This window comes from Oryza glaberrima, chromosome 10 (genome assembly GCF_000147395.1).
Source record: "Oryza glaberrima chromosome 10, OglaRS2, whole genome shotgun sequence".
Lineage (NCBI taxonomy): Eukaryota > Viridiplantae > Streptophyta > Magnoliopsida > Poales > Poaceae > Oryza > Oryza glaberrima.
Genome location: NC_068335.1, coordinates 9,763,066 through 9,779,340, shown reverse-complemented (window position 1 = coordinate 9,779,340; position 16,275 = coordinate 9,763,066). Strand labels below are relative to the sequence as shown.

General features: G+C 38.4%; 1 protein-coding gene across 1 annotated transcript; it reads left to right on the top strand.

Annotated features, from left to right (window-relative positions):
• The first annotated feature begins 2,932 nt into the window (after positions 1-2,932).
• LOC127785819 (beta-galactosidase 14) lies at positions 2,933-8,003 on the top strand. The gene is made up of 17 exons (XM_052313201.1): positions 2,933-3,112; positions 3,255-3,350; positions 3,970-4,082; positions 4,202-4,268; positions 4,367-4,459; positions 4,574-4,726; positions 4,837-4,925; positions 5,044-5,149; positions 5,227-5,314; positions 5,438-5,556; positions 5,855-6,016; positions 6,156-6,352; positions 6,460-6,548; positions 6,675-6,784; positions 6,900-7,013; positions 7,095-7,202; positions 7,304-8,003. The coding sequence occupies exons 1-17, from the start codon at positions 2,933-2,935 to the stop codon at positions 7,904-7,906; spliced, it is 2,487 nt and encodes an 828-aa protein (XP_052169161.1). The 3' UTR covers positions 7,907-8,003.
• Positions 8,004-16,275: the final 8,272 nt, after the last annotated feature.

Below are 16,275 nucleotides of genomic sequence, written 5' to 3'. Positions count from 1 at the left end.
CCAAAGGTCACTGCAATTTCATTATTATTATTATTATTATTATTATTATTATTATTATTATTATTCCTTTATCATTTTTTTCCAACAGTATGCATGATTAAAATTACATTCACCCTTTGCAAAGCATGGGCATCATGGCTAGTGGCTAATATATATATATATATATATATATATATATATATATATATATATATATATATATAATACGTAAGGATTCCGGCTGTGTTTTTTCGTCCGTCATACCACACGCATCGCCAAAATCAGTTTTAATCCGCTTTATAGTTGGGTCGGGCCTTTTTCAATCTACACCGAAACCGAGCTTGATATACTATATGTATATTTCATGTCCTGTCGTCTCAGGTGTACCGATTTGACTACTTGGTTATGAAGGAAAGCTTTCACCCAGGCGACTTAGGTTCGATTCCCACCTTCCACTAATTTTTCACCTATCATTACTTGCACTGTAGCTATGGGCCTCCGGAATAAGTCTACTGTCCCTCCTCATATTTGGGCTCAAATTTTTGCACTGTAGCTATGGGCCTCTCCAGAATAAGTCTAGTGTTCCTCCCTCATGTCCATCATATCAATTTTGCTATATAATTTGTCGACAAATGTATAGGTGGTCCCAATCATATTTGGGCGCAAATTTTTTTCTGCACTGTGGCTATGGGCTTCTCCTGCAATAAGTCCACTGTCCCTCCCTCATGTCAAATCATATTTGAATAAGTCTACTGTCCCTCCCTGTCAAATTATATTTGGGCACAAATTTTTTTCTCACCACCGCTAGCACGGACCATGCACATCCGATTGCTGAAAAATCAAAAGTATTGCACCTCTTTCTTCAACAGATTTTTATTGATTATGAAATCTTATAATGAACCATTTTTTAATTCGAAAATTAATGATAATTATATTATACACACAAAAATCAGTGTAAATATGTGCTTACCGATATATAGATGTACTCCCTCCGGTTTTATTTTAATTGACGTTTTGGACAAGGACACGGACTACAAAATATATCTTTGACCTTATTTTTCTATTATAATATATACAATAAATAAATGCATGTTTACTTTTATTGTAGTGTTTTGAAAGACAAATCTATATATGTTGTTCTAGTTTCTTTAAACTAAATATTTTAAAAGTTATTAATGGTCAAAGTTATAAAAATTTGATCTCGACCTTGTACAAGACGTCAATTATTATGGAACTGGAGGGAGTAATACATATTCAAGTAAACAAAATTAATGCACCTTTTCTTCCGTGAAAGAAACAAAAGGTTACTTTGCATGCAAAGGGCCCACAAGTTTTGAATGGTGTTATTCTATACCTGATCTCTACTATATCTCTTCTCTACTATTATAAAAATTGAAGATGTTTTTGTCGGTATTTTGATATGTCATTCATGTATGAGTCGGTTTTTAAGTTCGTATGCTTTTGGAAATACATATCCATATTTGAGTCGGTTTCTAAGATCGTTCACTTTCCGTAATACAAAAGGAATAATATAAGAAATCTGTTTAGAAAAATTCGCATGCTAACTTGATACGATCGAACTCCTAACTGTCACAGTGAATTTTATCTTAACTAAACCATATAACAATAATAAGATTAAAATAGATTTTACCCATTGCAACGCACCGTTATTTTTTCTGGTCCGTATATATGCAGGTATGGATGCATGTACGTGTGTACATGTGTAATTCGGTGGCTGGCGGCTGCTCGCTTCGTGCGGCTGCAGGAGTGCAGGTTGGTGGCAGTGGGCTGCGCAGGCTCATGGAAAAAACAGATCGTGGAGGATTATATTAGGACACCGAGACCGAGCGGGCACAGGAGCGTGAAGGAGTCCGATGCGTCCGGCTGCAGTTTTGTTTTAAAAATTGTAATTTGATTTGGAATTTGAGGGATAGTGTCCTATTAAGAATAGTAATTATACTGACATTTTTGGTATAAATAGAGGGATGCTACGTCTTAAGAGTAGTCCAAGTTTGAGAGATTAATTAAGTAGGGTTTCGTGAGAAACTCGTGAGGGGCTGTGGCTGCGCCTTGTGAATAATACTTGAGCAATAAAGATCATATTCAATCATCAAGAAATCAACGATCTCTTTTAGTTTCGTAAGTTTTTTACATTTATGTTTTGTTTTGGTTTTAACTTTTGATTGTTCATTTTGCTATGATTTTGTTCAAGTTAATCCATCCAAAACCTTTCTAACACTGATCAATAGATCAGATCTGAAAATTTTAGGTTTTGTTAAATTCGAATTTACTGAAGTTTTAGGTTTTGTTCAGATTTGCTGAAATTTTAAGACAACTTACTTTCGAGGGTTTGTTCTCTTAAACCGTTTATTAGTTACAAATTTCTTAGATAGTGTTATTTCTTGGTTTGTCTAGTTTACTCTGTCAGGTTGGCAAGTCGGTCCAACTGTTGATTTAAAAGATTAGGTCGGATAGATCACATTACGTATGTTCTATTTGTTTTTTGGTTGGGGTGTGTTTTGATCTATCGAGGTTCAAAAAGTAATATATGATTCATCCCCTCTCTGTTCGATCCTACATGATCGCTGCATTACAGTATTATGATAGGAGGGCGAGGTAGGTTGTGCTTGGAACAAATGCTGACTAATTATGTAACAGGGGTCAAACAAGTAGGTGGAAGAAAAAACAAGACTAGGTTTCTTTTGAAGAAACGGACGGACGACGAGGGCCGAAAGATCGCAGCGACGCAGTACCTGTGCAAAAAAAAAAATTTGAGGTGTAGATAGAGTCATCATCAGTTGAGCATTTGATCGTAAGCCCCCTTTCTCGCTCAGTCTCTCCAGTATAAATTGAGGACGCCTCTAATCTACCAACCAGTCTAACCTTGCTCCCCTTTACTCTGCCGTTTTAGAAGAACGACAACATAAGCTAGCGGCTGCTCTGCATATACGCCATGGCAAAGGCAATGTGCAGCTTGGGCGCCTGCCTGGCGGTGATGCTGGTCGTCCTCGCGGCGGCGGTCGCCGGCGTCGGCTGCAGCACCGTCTCCTACGACGGCCGGAGCCTCATCCTCGACGGCGAGCGCCGCATCGTCATCTCTGGCTCCATTCACTACCCCAGGAGCACCCCCGAGGTCATTTCTTGGTCATTGCATATATTGTATAATATATATCTATCTATCCATCACGCAATGCGATCTTTGATTGATCGTTGTTATGATTTGGAGATGCTAATTTGGAATTTGAATCTGCGATCTTTGTTCCATCCGTGTGCAGATGTGGCCCGATTTGATCAAGAAGGCCAAGGAAGGCGGCCTCAATGCTATCGAGACATATGTGTTCTGGAATGGCCATGAGCCGCGCCGTCGTGAGGTTAGTTCGTTTGCAGAAAGACGAAGCTTTTTATGCTTCTTTTACTCCTGATGATGGACAATAGATGCAGGACGCTACATGTTAATTTCTAGTTTACAATTCGTTGTTGTTTCAATGTAGATTTGTACTGCTCATCAGTTTCTTAATTTAATGGTCAATTGTGCACAGATTCGTATTACGTTTGCTTAGCTTAATTCCAGACCATATGTTTGGCATGCATTCACAGTCCCAGATGTATTTTGCAGCCTTATAATTAGCATGGTGGTTTGAACTAATACGATTTCCTCTTTCTTATTACCTCAACTCTCGATGATTTATGGTTTTTTCTAACTAGCATGTGTAGATTATACATAGTCGCTCCATCAGGCCATTATGACTTTTTTTTTTGTTATTGTGAGAAAACATCTGTCGTTTTATATTTAATATCACAATTCAAAGAAGACGTACTATTCTTAGACCTAAGAAAGGGGATTCTAGGAAAGCCTTCAGTTAATAACATAAAAGTGAATCACCACCTTGCATAATGCATATGCATATACGACATCCGCATATGTATAACCACGTAGGTGTTCTGCTACTATTATATTATTGCTTAAGCCATAATTCTCTCGATCTGCAGTTCAATTTTGAGGGGAACTACGATGTCGTTAGGTTCTTCAAGGAGATCCAAAACGCCGGAACGTACGCTATTCTTCGTATCGGCCCATACATCTGTGGTGAATGGAACTACGGGTACATGCCTATGCTCTATTTGGACACGATCGTGTGCTTGTGAAACTGAAAACTATTTAGCTAGCAAAAATCAAATATTGCTACTCATTATTTATTCTAATCATTTTTCTGATATGTAGAGGTCTTCCCGTTTGGTTGCGTGATATCCCTGGAATAAAGTTTAGGCTGCATAACAAGCCTTTTGAGGTAATGGACAACAAGAACAAATTTAATTCACAGTGAATAATTCATAGATCTTTACATCAAGAAGAATTATGAGCAATTGTGGTGTTTCCATTAAACAGAATGAAATGGAGGCCTTCACTACACTTATAGTTAAGAAGATGAAGGATGCAAACATGTTCGCGGGGCAAGGAGGCCCAATCATCCTTGCTCAGGTACTGTAGTACAATTCAGAATTTTGGGGCCAATATGACCCGATTTTACCATTTGAATCCCTAACTGTGCTCTCTAATGCAAATACCAATGCATGTTTGGATCTTTACATATAGATTGAGAATGAGTATGGTTATACCATGTTGCAACCGGAAAATATCCAGTCTGCGCACGAATACATCCACTGGTGTGCGGATATGGCAAATAAGCAGAATGTTGGGGTCCCATGGATCATGTGCCAGCAAGACAATGATGTGCCACCGAATGTGGTAAGCAAGAGATTCAATTCGATTGCAATTCAAAATATTCTATATTTAAGTTTATTATTGCATTGGTTGGTTGAATGAAATGCATGTCATCATTTTTCTGACAAATTTAGGTCAACACCTGTAATGGATTCTATTGCCATGAGTGGTTTTCAAACAGGACAAGCATCCCTAAAATGTGGACAGAGAACTGGACTGGCTGGTAATATAAAATTTTCTTCCATCATTAATACATGTGTATTTTTAATTTACGGAATAATTTTCTGCTGTGGTATGGATTAATGTGTATCTTAAATTTGTAATAATATATATGTCATTAGGTACAGAGATTGGGATCAGCCTGAATTTCGTAGGCCTACTGAAGACATTGCTTTTGCAGTTGCGATGTTCTTTCAGATGCGTGGTTCACTACAGAACTACTACATGGTATGCTGCCCTTTAGATTCTTGTTGCTTATTCCCTGATGAATAAAAATTAAACTTTCCATTTCCATTTTATCGCAGTACCATGGTGGTACCAACTTTGGCCGCACTGCAGGAGGCCCATATATTACAACAAGCTATGATTATGATGCTCCCTTGGATGAGTATGGTGGGTCCATTTCACACAAGATATATCTAGCAATTTATTTTATCTATATATGATATGATGAGCACTGCACTAATTTTGCGATCTTGTTCTGATCTTTCAAATCGCCTGCCTTTTGATCACTAGGTAATCTTAGGCAGCCTAAATATGGCCACTTGAAGGAGCTCCACTCTGTGCTCATGTCTATAGAGAAGATTCTTCTCCATGGAGATTACATTGACACCAATTACGGCGATAATGTCACGGTGAGATCCATATCATGCCATTCTTTTGTATTTGAAATGTTATCAAACTTCGTATCGCGAGTCTTGAACCTATGCGCCTGCAGGGCCAGTAATGTAACACAACATATTCTCTATATTGTGGAAGTTGAAGTTAAATTTCATCAAGTTTAAAATATGTTTTAATGTTAATGCATGAATGGCTTTAACCCAAAGTAAAAGCATTTATCATATTTATGATAATTCCAAGCTAGAATACCTTATTCTTGGGAAATTCACACAATTAGTCTGATGCCACGACACTATAATTTGGGCATTGCAGGTCACCAAGTACACCTTAAATGCCACCTCTGCTTGTTTCATCAACAACCGGTTTGATGATAGGGATGTCAATGTTACTCTTGATGGAACCACTCACTTCTTGCCTGCTTGGTCTGTTAGCATCTTACCGGATTGCAAGACTGTTGCCTTTAATAGCGCAAAGGTATTTTTTTCCTCTTACCGTTGAATAAATTAATTTGATCGTTTTAGACCTCATGACCTACAATATAACTGAATTTCTATTGTAAATTATTTGTCAATTCTGACCTATTTTTTTCCTGCTCTAACCTTGGTACCATTAGATCAAGATGCAGACGACTGTGATGGTAAACAAGACAAGCATGGTGGAGCAGCAAACAGAGCACTTCAAATGGTCATGGATGCCAGAGAACTTGAGGCCCTTCATGACCGATGAAAAGGGCAACTTTAGAAAGAATGAGCTTTTGGAGCAGATCGTGACAACAACCGACCAGAGCGATTATTTGTGGTATAGAACAAGGTACTAGCCCAAAAAATAATTCTATCAAAATTTATGTATTGAAAATTTAGTACATTAGTGTAATTTATCAAGTGTGCTGCTGAATTCTAAACGTCGATCAAATTCAGCCTTGAACACAAGGGAGAGGGGAGCTACGTGCTATACGTGAACACAACTGGCCATGAACTCTACGCATTTGTGAATGGAAAGCTTGTCGGTAAGTAATGAGTTAAATTTGGTTCCATGTAAAAAAGATGATTTCTAGTTGCAATCTTCTTCTTGAATGGTCCAAACTATTCATTGCACCAACGTTTTTTTCTAAAATTAATGTTGTGCTCGTCAGGTCAACAATATTCTCCCAATGAGAATTTTACCTTCCAACTCAAGTCACCGGTAAAGCTTCATGATGGCAAGAACTATATTTCTCTTCTGAGCGGGACAGTTGGCCTAAGGGTTAATATTCTCTTTTCTTACTACTCAGCTCATCAGACAATTCGAGCAATACCCTCATCTCTTTCTTTGCAACCGTGTGTGATGAAAATATATTTATTTCATTCTTGTCAAACAGAACTATGGTGGCTCATTTGAGCTGCTTCCTGCTGGAATTGTTGGAGGCCCAGTTAAACTTATTGACAGCAGTGGTTCGGCGATTGATCTCTCCAACAACTCCTGGTCTTACAAGGTGAAGAACATTTTTATCCATTGCTAATTATTTGTCGAGCTGTGCTGGTATTGACGGTCACTTTGATTTTTGATTTTCTAGGCTGGTTTGGCTGGTGAGTACAGGAAGATCTATCTTGACAAGCCAGGCAACAAATGGCGCAGCCATAACAGCACCATTCCTATCAACAGGCCCTTCACCTGGTACAAGGTACTATTAATAATCAATATGCACATTATTTACTAATATGGTGTGTACTATGCTATTGGGTATAGCTAATACTCTGTTTTTGATACATATATTTTTTGTAGACCACGTTCCAAGCCCCTGCCGGCGAAGACTCTGTGGTGGTGGACCTCCATGGGCTAAACAAGGGTGTGGCATGGGTGAATGGAAACAGCCTCGGACGCTACTGGCCATCGTACGTTGCAGCAGACATGCCCGGCTGCCACCACTGCGACTACCGTGGCGTGTTCAAGGCAGAGGTTGAAGCCCAAAAGTGCCTCACGGGTTGCGGAGAACCCTCGCAACAGCTCTACCATGTGCCACGCTCCTTCCTCAACAAAGGGGAGCCCAACACACTCATCCTCTTCGAGGAAGCCGGCGGCGACCCGTCGGAGGTGGCGGTCCGCACCGTGGTGAAGGGTTCCGTGTGTGCGTCTGCCGAGGTTGGTGACACTGTCACGCTGTCGTGTGGCGCGCATGGCAGGACCATTTCGAGTGTTGATGTGGCTAGCTTCGGTGTGGCACGTGGCCGGTGCGGATCCTACGACGGCGGGTGCGAGTCGAAGGTGGCTTATGACGCATTTGCGGCCGCGTGCGTTGGGAAGGAGTCGTGCACGGTGCTTGTCACCGATGCGTTTGCCAATGCTGGTTGTGTCTCTGGTGTGCTCACTGTCCAGGCCACTTGCTGAGAAAAATCAGTGAATTGACCACGTCCTGGATAGTTGCTCAATAGGTTGGTTTGTTTAGGATAATAAGCTATAGGTTAACATTCTTATTGGTATCAGATCGTGGAAGACTTTTTTCCTTCATTTTACTTTTTATGTTGATTTTATGAGATACCGCACTGTCGATCCAATCAGTTAAACTTTATAAAATCCGCAATGAAAGGCTTTGTCCATCTTCACGTTATAGAAACAATGTATTAACCTGATTAAGCAGTATTGTCACCAGGAAAATCAGATTAAGTTGCACAGTGATCAATTGAAAATTTTATTTTGTCTAATCGTGTTCAGATATTTTCCGTTCCTTTTCTATTGATAATGCATGACTTATCTATCTATCTATCTACCTATTATATAAAAAAAATCCATTAAACTTCCTACAAACGCTCTTAAATAGCCACGTGGGACTCCTATAAACACTCCTATACCGCCACGTGGCACTATCTAATCTCACCGTCGATTTTCATTTAATTGGTGGACCGCTATTTTATATGTATCGTTGATTTTTATTTAAATTGATGGACCCATTACTTTAGAATAATCATTAGGTATGTGTATATAATACCTTCCCTGTACAAAAGTGAGAATACGTACCGTCGACAAAACAAAAAATACCGGTACGTATATGATTCAGAAAAAAAGAAAAGCTTCCGTTCGATTCGCCGGAATTAAAAAATTGCCCGTGTCAAATTGAGATAAAGGCAAAAAAAAGAAAAAAAATTAGTACAACGTATCATCGGAAGAAAATAAATATAAATATAATTTTCTACCATATAAAATAAAGTGAAAATCCATATGTAGTGCTATCTATCTATCTATTACCCCCTTCATTCCAAATTGATCTACATATAGTTTTTTTGAGGTTATTCCTAAATGATCTATATATATTTGTGTTCATTCATTAAGTCTATTCGTTATTGTGCATTGGAGTAAATAGACATTGATGCATGTATCCATGCATCACAAGTATTTATAACCCATATGCAATATCTTGATTTGCTATTAGCTAGGAAATAGTGGGGATGGTGCATGAATAGAGTTTGTTGTAAAAGTAAATATGGTATGATAGAGTTATTAGCTTTTCTTGGTCTTGGTGTACCTATGAAATATATGTAGATTAATTTGGAATGGAGGGAGTATATACTAAATAAAATCCATTAAATTTCCTACAAACACTTCCAAACCGTCACATGGCACCCTAATAAAATAGAGAAATCTAACCATCCACATTCATTTAAATCGGTGGACTTCGTTAGATCTATCTTAGAATACCAAAACCTCCCACGTCCCCATATCCGTGTACCACGCACGTATCAATTTATTTTTTATCCTTATCACAACTAAAATTAAAATTATCTTTATAGAAAATAATCTCATAAATAGGCGTTAAAGTCTATTAAACCTCTTATAAATATTTCTAAATCGTTGTATGACATTCTTAAATTATAAAAACATCCATTCATTGGCTTCCACTTAAATATGAACACATTATTTTACATCGTTATTGATATATTTTCTAATAAAAAAACATCTCAAACCATATTCCCTTCCTCTCCATCCCTATACGCGTTTTGCTAAGCGGCCACTTGTCTCAGTTAAATTAGAAAAAAATAATAAATCTGAGAAAAAAAAAACATCCAACCATCAGTTTTGACTTAAACATCAACACATTATATTTTAGGTCATCAGATCAATCAATTTTTTTTCTACAAAAAAGAAACATCCCAACCCTCCCTCCATCCCCATTCCCTTGTGGTGTGCGGCTTTACTTTTCTCTGTTTTTCTATCTCTATGATAATTAAAATTATTTTTATGGGCAAAGAAAAGACCACAAGCGAATCTCCATCTATTAGGTCTAGCTAGTTATTATTTTTTTAAGTGAAAACAATAACTTAATGCCCATATTGAATGTATTTAAGTGCTAACAAAAAATTACATTATGGACCCACATCCATACTGAATCCTCTACTTACTAATGGTAAAATTTACTACAAGACATAAAAAAAGTGTAATTAACTAAGAGATACTGCAAGAACGTATATCTGCTATGGGACACTGCAAAAAACTGGTCATTAGCTGTTGGATACCCGCGGCATTACTTTGTTATATCCAATGGAAAGGGGGAGAGAAACAATTGCGAAAGTATGATTTTGCCCCTTCCTGCCAAGTGTGGCTCACATATAGCTTAGACGTCGTGGTAGTCACGACATGGGAGGTGGAGGGTATGGCATCGTGGCGTGGCGCGGCCACGAGACTGACAGCAATAGCTTGTGCTTTGCGGCGCCCTGCTCGACATGAATCAGGAGGTGGTCCACGTTGTGCTAACCCCAAGCGCGGTGTGTGGCGGAGCATCGACACCGACATGGCCCTCGCACTGCAGCGGCGACAAGTGCAAGAACGACATGGAGCCACGGGCCCATGCGCATGGGCCCTTCTCGAAACCCCCTCCCCCCACTAGACAGCCACCTCACTGTTGGCGGGTGAGGTTGCTGTGTCGGAGGTGTTTGCGAGCCGAACTTGGTAGGCAAGGGGCAAAATCATACTTTCGTTATTGTTTCTCTCTCCATTTTCTTTGGATATTATAAAATAATGTCACGGGTGTCCAGCAACTAAATACCAGTTTTTTTGGTGTCCCATAACTGATACGCGTTCTTACGGTGTCCCTGGTTAAGTACATGTTTTTTAGATGTCCCTAGCAAATTTTACCCTAAATAAAATGAAATACTAAAATTTCTCACTAAAAATCAAAATATCCCAGCCGATTTTTTTATAAAACTGGTAGACCCATTATTTATATCCGTTAGACATCTAATGACTTTCTAACAACTTAATTAATTTTTTTCTCAGCGTGTATACAGAAGCTATTTACCCATACGTTTTGATATTGACCCATACGTTTTGATATTGATGCTTTTATCAATAAATGATCATTTTTGGAGATAAATAAATAATCTTAAGATGATCGTAGCGTCTAAATTATATATATGATCTATGAAGTCATGTGGCCAGTTGAACAACATACTGATCGTACCAAGCATGTTGGTTGCACCAAGGAATCTTAAGAGTGAAACAACCTAATGTCGCCTCAGCAATATATAAGTCAATTCCATATAGGAATTTAAAGACCGTATCCATTTACTTTTTGGTAAAACTTGCTACAGTACATCGTGAATTTGTGACATATAGCTTAGAACAATCTACAAACGTGTGATTCTTACCTGACGCTCCAGTTTAGTGGTAATTTGCTAAGAAAATACTATGGCCTCTATATTAAATTTTCTTACATAATTGGAGCGAGATAATTTAGAATGGATGCCTTCACGCCATGCCAGGTTGTAGGATCAACCCACTTATATTGAGATCAAAGTATTTCAAAGATGCTTCATATAATGGATTTGTCCAAAAAATGAAGATAAAATGAAATGAAAATTAAACAAAATCTATCTAATTTTAAAATTGTTTTTGTTAGATTTATAACCCATTCTAGATAGAAATATTCAAACATTTTAGCAGGACTAAAAAATGAAAATATTTAAAATTTCAAATAAAATCTAACAAAAGAATTGGACATTCATAGGAAACACATCAATTGTTTCGATACAAAATTTTCTCATGAATTAAAAACAACACGGTTTGAAGTAATTTTAGTTCACAATTTATATGTTGCAAGTAACCAACGTTCAAAGCATGTTAAATAAGCTCAATTTTAGTTTTTGATAAAGTAAAATAATATTTTGGATAGAAAACCATCTACACATGGACATTCGTAATAAAATTTTACGCACATGCCCGCGCATATGCGCGGGCTACCTTCCTAGTTTAAACTTAAAATGCCTAAACAATTTTTTATATGATTGGTCCCTGGAATGCTAAAACTACAATTAGAACCTCGAATAAAGAATACTACAGTTAGAGTTTCAGCTTTCACTAAATTTAACAATATAATTATAAAATTATAAGTAGTTTTTTTTTCATAGAAACCAACATGAATTTAAACAGATCATTTGAGATAGGGAAACACACACATGGGAGGAAATTTGAGACTGGAAAACACGTGGACATGAGTGGTGGAATCTAGTTGTTGGTCTGATTCCCCCAATCATCAAACATCTCATCCATGGGCTGTGGGCAAGAAACGCAAGACCAACACGCAAATGAAACTATCTAGTAAACACATAGTAGACAAGAAGATGTAGAATATTTTTATCATGTTGGTCACAAAGGGGGTAGTGATCGGGTGCTGAAGACCTTATCGTGCCGGAGATACGCTGTCCAACAATGGTAGTGTGCAACCAACCATATAAAGAAAAAATATTCTTGAAATAGACTTAGTAGTGTATTGTCTTAAATTTGAGAGCCACCAAGAGTTCATGATATAAAATCAAAAGTATTTTTGATTATTATTCTGTGATGAACAATTGGGCATTGAAGATTATTGGTTTTGTTATTTGAAATTTATTCACGAAGTGGTTTTGGAGATGATTGGATTTACAGGTGAATCGCAGGTTCATTATTTCATGTGGACCGGTCAGACCGGGCCGGTGCGGTCGGTCAGACCAGCGTGTATTGCGCGGTCAGACCGGCTAGCCCACGGTCTGACCGGCCGACGTTGAGTCGGTTTCGGTTTCGGGTTGTTTGTTTGGATATCCGAGTTTATTTCATAATTATGACTTCTAGATGAATACTACACGTATGTAATACTGTTGTTTGCTAATAATGAGTCAAGTTGGAGATAGCTTGGTCTCGGAATATGGTTTCTTTGTTTATTTCATGTGTAGGTGACTCGATGCCTCGGGAGAGTATTTGCGGTGATGGACCGGGAGTCGGCTTGGGGATAAGACGACGTCCATGGTGGTCAGAGATCATGCAGGATACTTAGGCTAGAGTTGATGCACATGGTTGATGGAGATTCCATATGGCATACGATGGAGGTATTGTGTGCGTATGGGATGCAGAGTCGAATTTGGAAGGAGTCCAAATTTGGTACGATTGGTTATGTAAAGTTTGTTTCTTGTACTAGAGGGTTTCCTAAGGTGTTTAGGACTCTTAGTATGAGTTTGGTTCGTGGCTTTAGGCTGCATACCTCATGTATAAATAGAGGGGGAGCGTGAGGCTTCCCGGTATCGCTTTTGAGAGCAATTGAGTTGCTAGTTTAGTTAGGGTTTTGAGTTTAGTCGAGATTTTTGTAAGGAGTGCTGTTGGTGCACTTTGTAAACACAGAGAGAATCAATAAAGTCGTCATCCACTTTAAGAGTTCTTCGATTTGTGTTTACCGGGTTTCGGCGGTCTAACCGGTGATCTACTGGCGGTCAGACCGACGGCATCGCGGCGGTCAGACCGGTGGGTACACAGCGGTTAGACCGGCGACGACAGGAGTCGGCGGCAGGCGATCTCGGTGGTTCGACCGATCAATCTACATCGGTCAGACCGACGTTCATCAGGCGGTCAGACCGGCACAACAACTTTGGTCAGACCGCGATCCATCGATTTCGAGGGTAACTTTTATTTCTGCTAAAAGTTCTCAGTTTTTGGGTATACCAACCATTCACCCTCCCTCTGGTTGGTTTAGTTCTTGTGATTCGATCCTACAAGTGGTATTAGAGCCTTGTTTTCTTATTTGGATTTTTATTGATCTAGAGTTTTTGCCATGGCTACTCCCGCTAGGTTTTCAACTAAGCCTCATGTTTTTGATTGAACGGATTTTTCTCATTGGTGTAGTAGGATGCAATCTTATATTATGGCTAAAGATTATGATATTTGGAGAAAAGTTTCTCATCCCTATGTGATTCCTGAAGCTATTAATACTGCTGCTGAAAAAACTGCTTTTGAACAAAACTGCAAAGCTCACAATATTCTTTTGAGTGGTATTTCTCGTTCGGATTATGATCATGTTGCTCATCTTCAAACTGCTCATGAAATTTGGACTGCTTTGAGTAATTTTCATCAAGGAACAAATAATATTAAAGAACTTCGTCGTGATCTTTTCAAAAAAGAGTATATTAAATTTGAGATGAAACCTGGAGAAGCTTTGGATGACTATCTTTCTCGGTTTAATAAAATTTTGAGTGATCTTAGATCTGTTGATTCTTCTTATGATACTAATTATCCACAATCTGAGATTTCTCGTCACTTTTTGAATGGTCTTGATATGTCTATTTGGGAGATGAAAGTTACATCTATTCAGGAGTCTGTTAACATGTCTACTTTGACTTTGGATTCACTTTATACAAAATTGAAAACGCATGAGATGAATGTTCTTTCTCGAAAAGTTGATTCTAAGTCGAGTGCTTTGGTTTCTTCTTCTTCTTCTTCGGATGTTGATACTTCTTCATCTAAGCCTTCTTTTCTTGCTGTTTTTAATGCCACATCCGATGATCAACTCGAACAGATCGAGGAGGAGGATTTGGCTTTGGTTGCTAACAGAATTGCTCGAGCTATGAATAATGCCAGGAACAGAAAAAGAGGTGGTCCAAATCGTTGCTTTGAATGTGGTTCAATTGATCATCTTCGTTCGCATTGTCCTAAGCTTGGGAGAGGCAAAAGAGAAGACAAAGATAGTGAGAAGACCAACAATCACAAGCCGAAGGGTTCATACCAAGGGAGGAAGATGGAGAATCTTAGGAGGCTTTTCAACAAGTTTGTGCCGTGTTCGAGCCACTAAGTGATGTAGATGGTGAAAGTGGAGATGATGATAAAGGAAAGAACATCTCCGATGGTTGTTTCATGGCGCGTGGTGAATCTGACACAGAGTATGAAAATAATGAGGTAAGTGCTTTTGAGGAAGCTATTAATATTTTGAGTGAAAAGAATAAGAAGTGTGAGAAGATGTATAGAAAACAGGAATTTATCATTGAATCTCTTAAATCTGAAATTGCTAGATTAAAATCTTTTATTCCTAATGATGATGATTGTGAAAATTGTGAGGTTTTAATGAATGAGATTTCAAAAATTAGAGATGTTAATGCTGCACATGATTTGAAAAATAGATCTTCTCTTGCTTGTAGTTTTGTTTTGCACACACGCACTTTGGATGAGTTGTTTTTAACTAAAAAGTTGTTGCAAAAATATCAAATTGCTTTTCATGCTAGTTTGATGTTTAACATGATTTCTGCTAAAAAGTTAAAACAACCTCATGATGTTTTGGATTGCTCAACATGTGATTTGAATAAGTTAAAATTGAAAGATGCTTTAGGTCGTGTTAAGTACATGGAAGATGTTGTGAAAAACAATGAAGTGCTTTCTTGCCCTAAATGTCGTAAAAGCAAAGGTGTCACGGTAGATTGTGAAAATTGTGCTAATTTGGAAAAAAGAGGTTTCTTATTTGAAAAATTCTTTGCTAAGATTTTCTGATGGTAAAAAGAACCTCAATATGACTTTGGATCAATCAAAGGTTAGCACACATAACCGTGGTTTAGGTTTTAATCCTTATGCTCATAATTCTAGACATCCTCCTGTTGTGTTAGGTGTTGTTGCTAGAAGTGGTGAGATTTTGGTTAAACCCGATACTAACAAAACTGTGTTTAAATCTGCTGGTATCATGTCTACCTTGAATGCATCTTCTTCAAAATCCAATGTTGTGCATGCAAAATCTCCTGTTGTTGCTAGTGTTGCTAAATCTTCTAATTCTACCAATGTGTCTAATCATCGTGAAAAATATACTTGTTCCTTTTGTGGCAAAGATGGACATATTGTTGGTTTTTGTTTCAGATTAGCTCACAAACAGAAAAAGGAGAGAGAGATTGCTTTTGCAAAATCAAAGTGACAAAAGTCGGGTTTTCCCTCGAGGAAATCGGTCAGACCGCAGTAGGTCCCTCGGTCAGACCGGCGACCGGTCAGACCGGCTACTGAGCGTCGGTCAGACCGGGCACCGGTCAGACCGGCGGTACAGAGGCGGTCAGACCGGCCATTGTACCTCGGTCAGACCGGCCTCGGAGGAATTTTTCTGAGAATTCTAAAATTGATTTTGCATGTGGATATATGCCTATTGGATCTTCTGGTCGTGTGTCTCAGTACTGGATTCCTAAATTTTTATTATCATCTAACCCCAGTACTGAGGCTTTGACTTCTGCTTGTGTGTAGGCTTTGGTGGCAAGGAAGGAGAACGTGTAGATTGTGGATTCCGGTTGTTCACGGCACATGACCGGTGATAAAAATTGGTTCTCCTCTCTCAAGAAGGCATCCAAGATTGAATCGATTATCTTTGGTGATGCTTTTACAAGTGCCGTTCTCGCTACAGGTTTGGTTAAGGTAAATGAAAAATTTGAATTGAAGAATGTAGCTTTGATTGAGGACTTAAAGTACAATTTGCTTTCAGTTTCACAAATTGTTGATGAAAA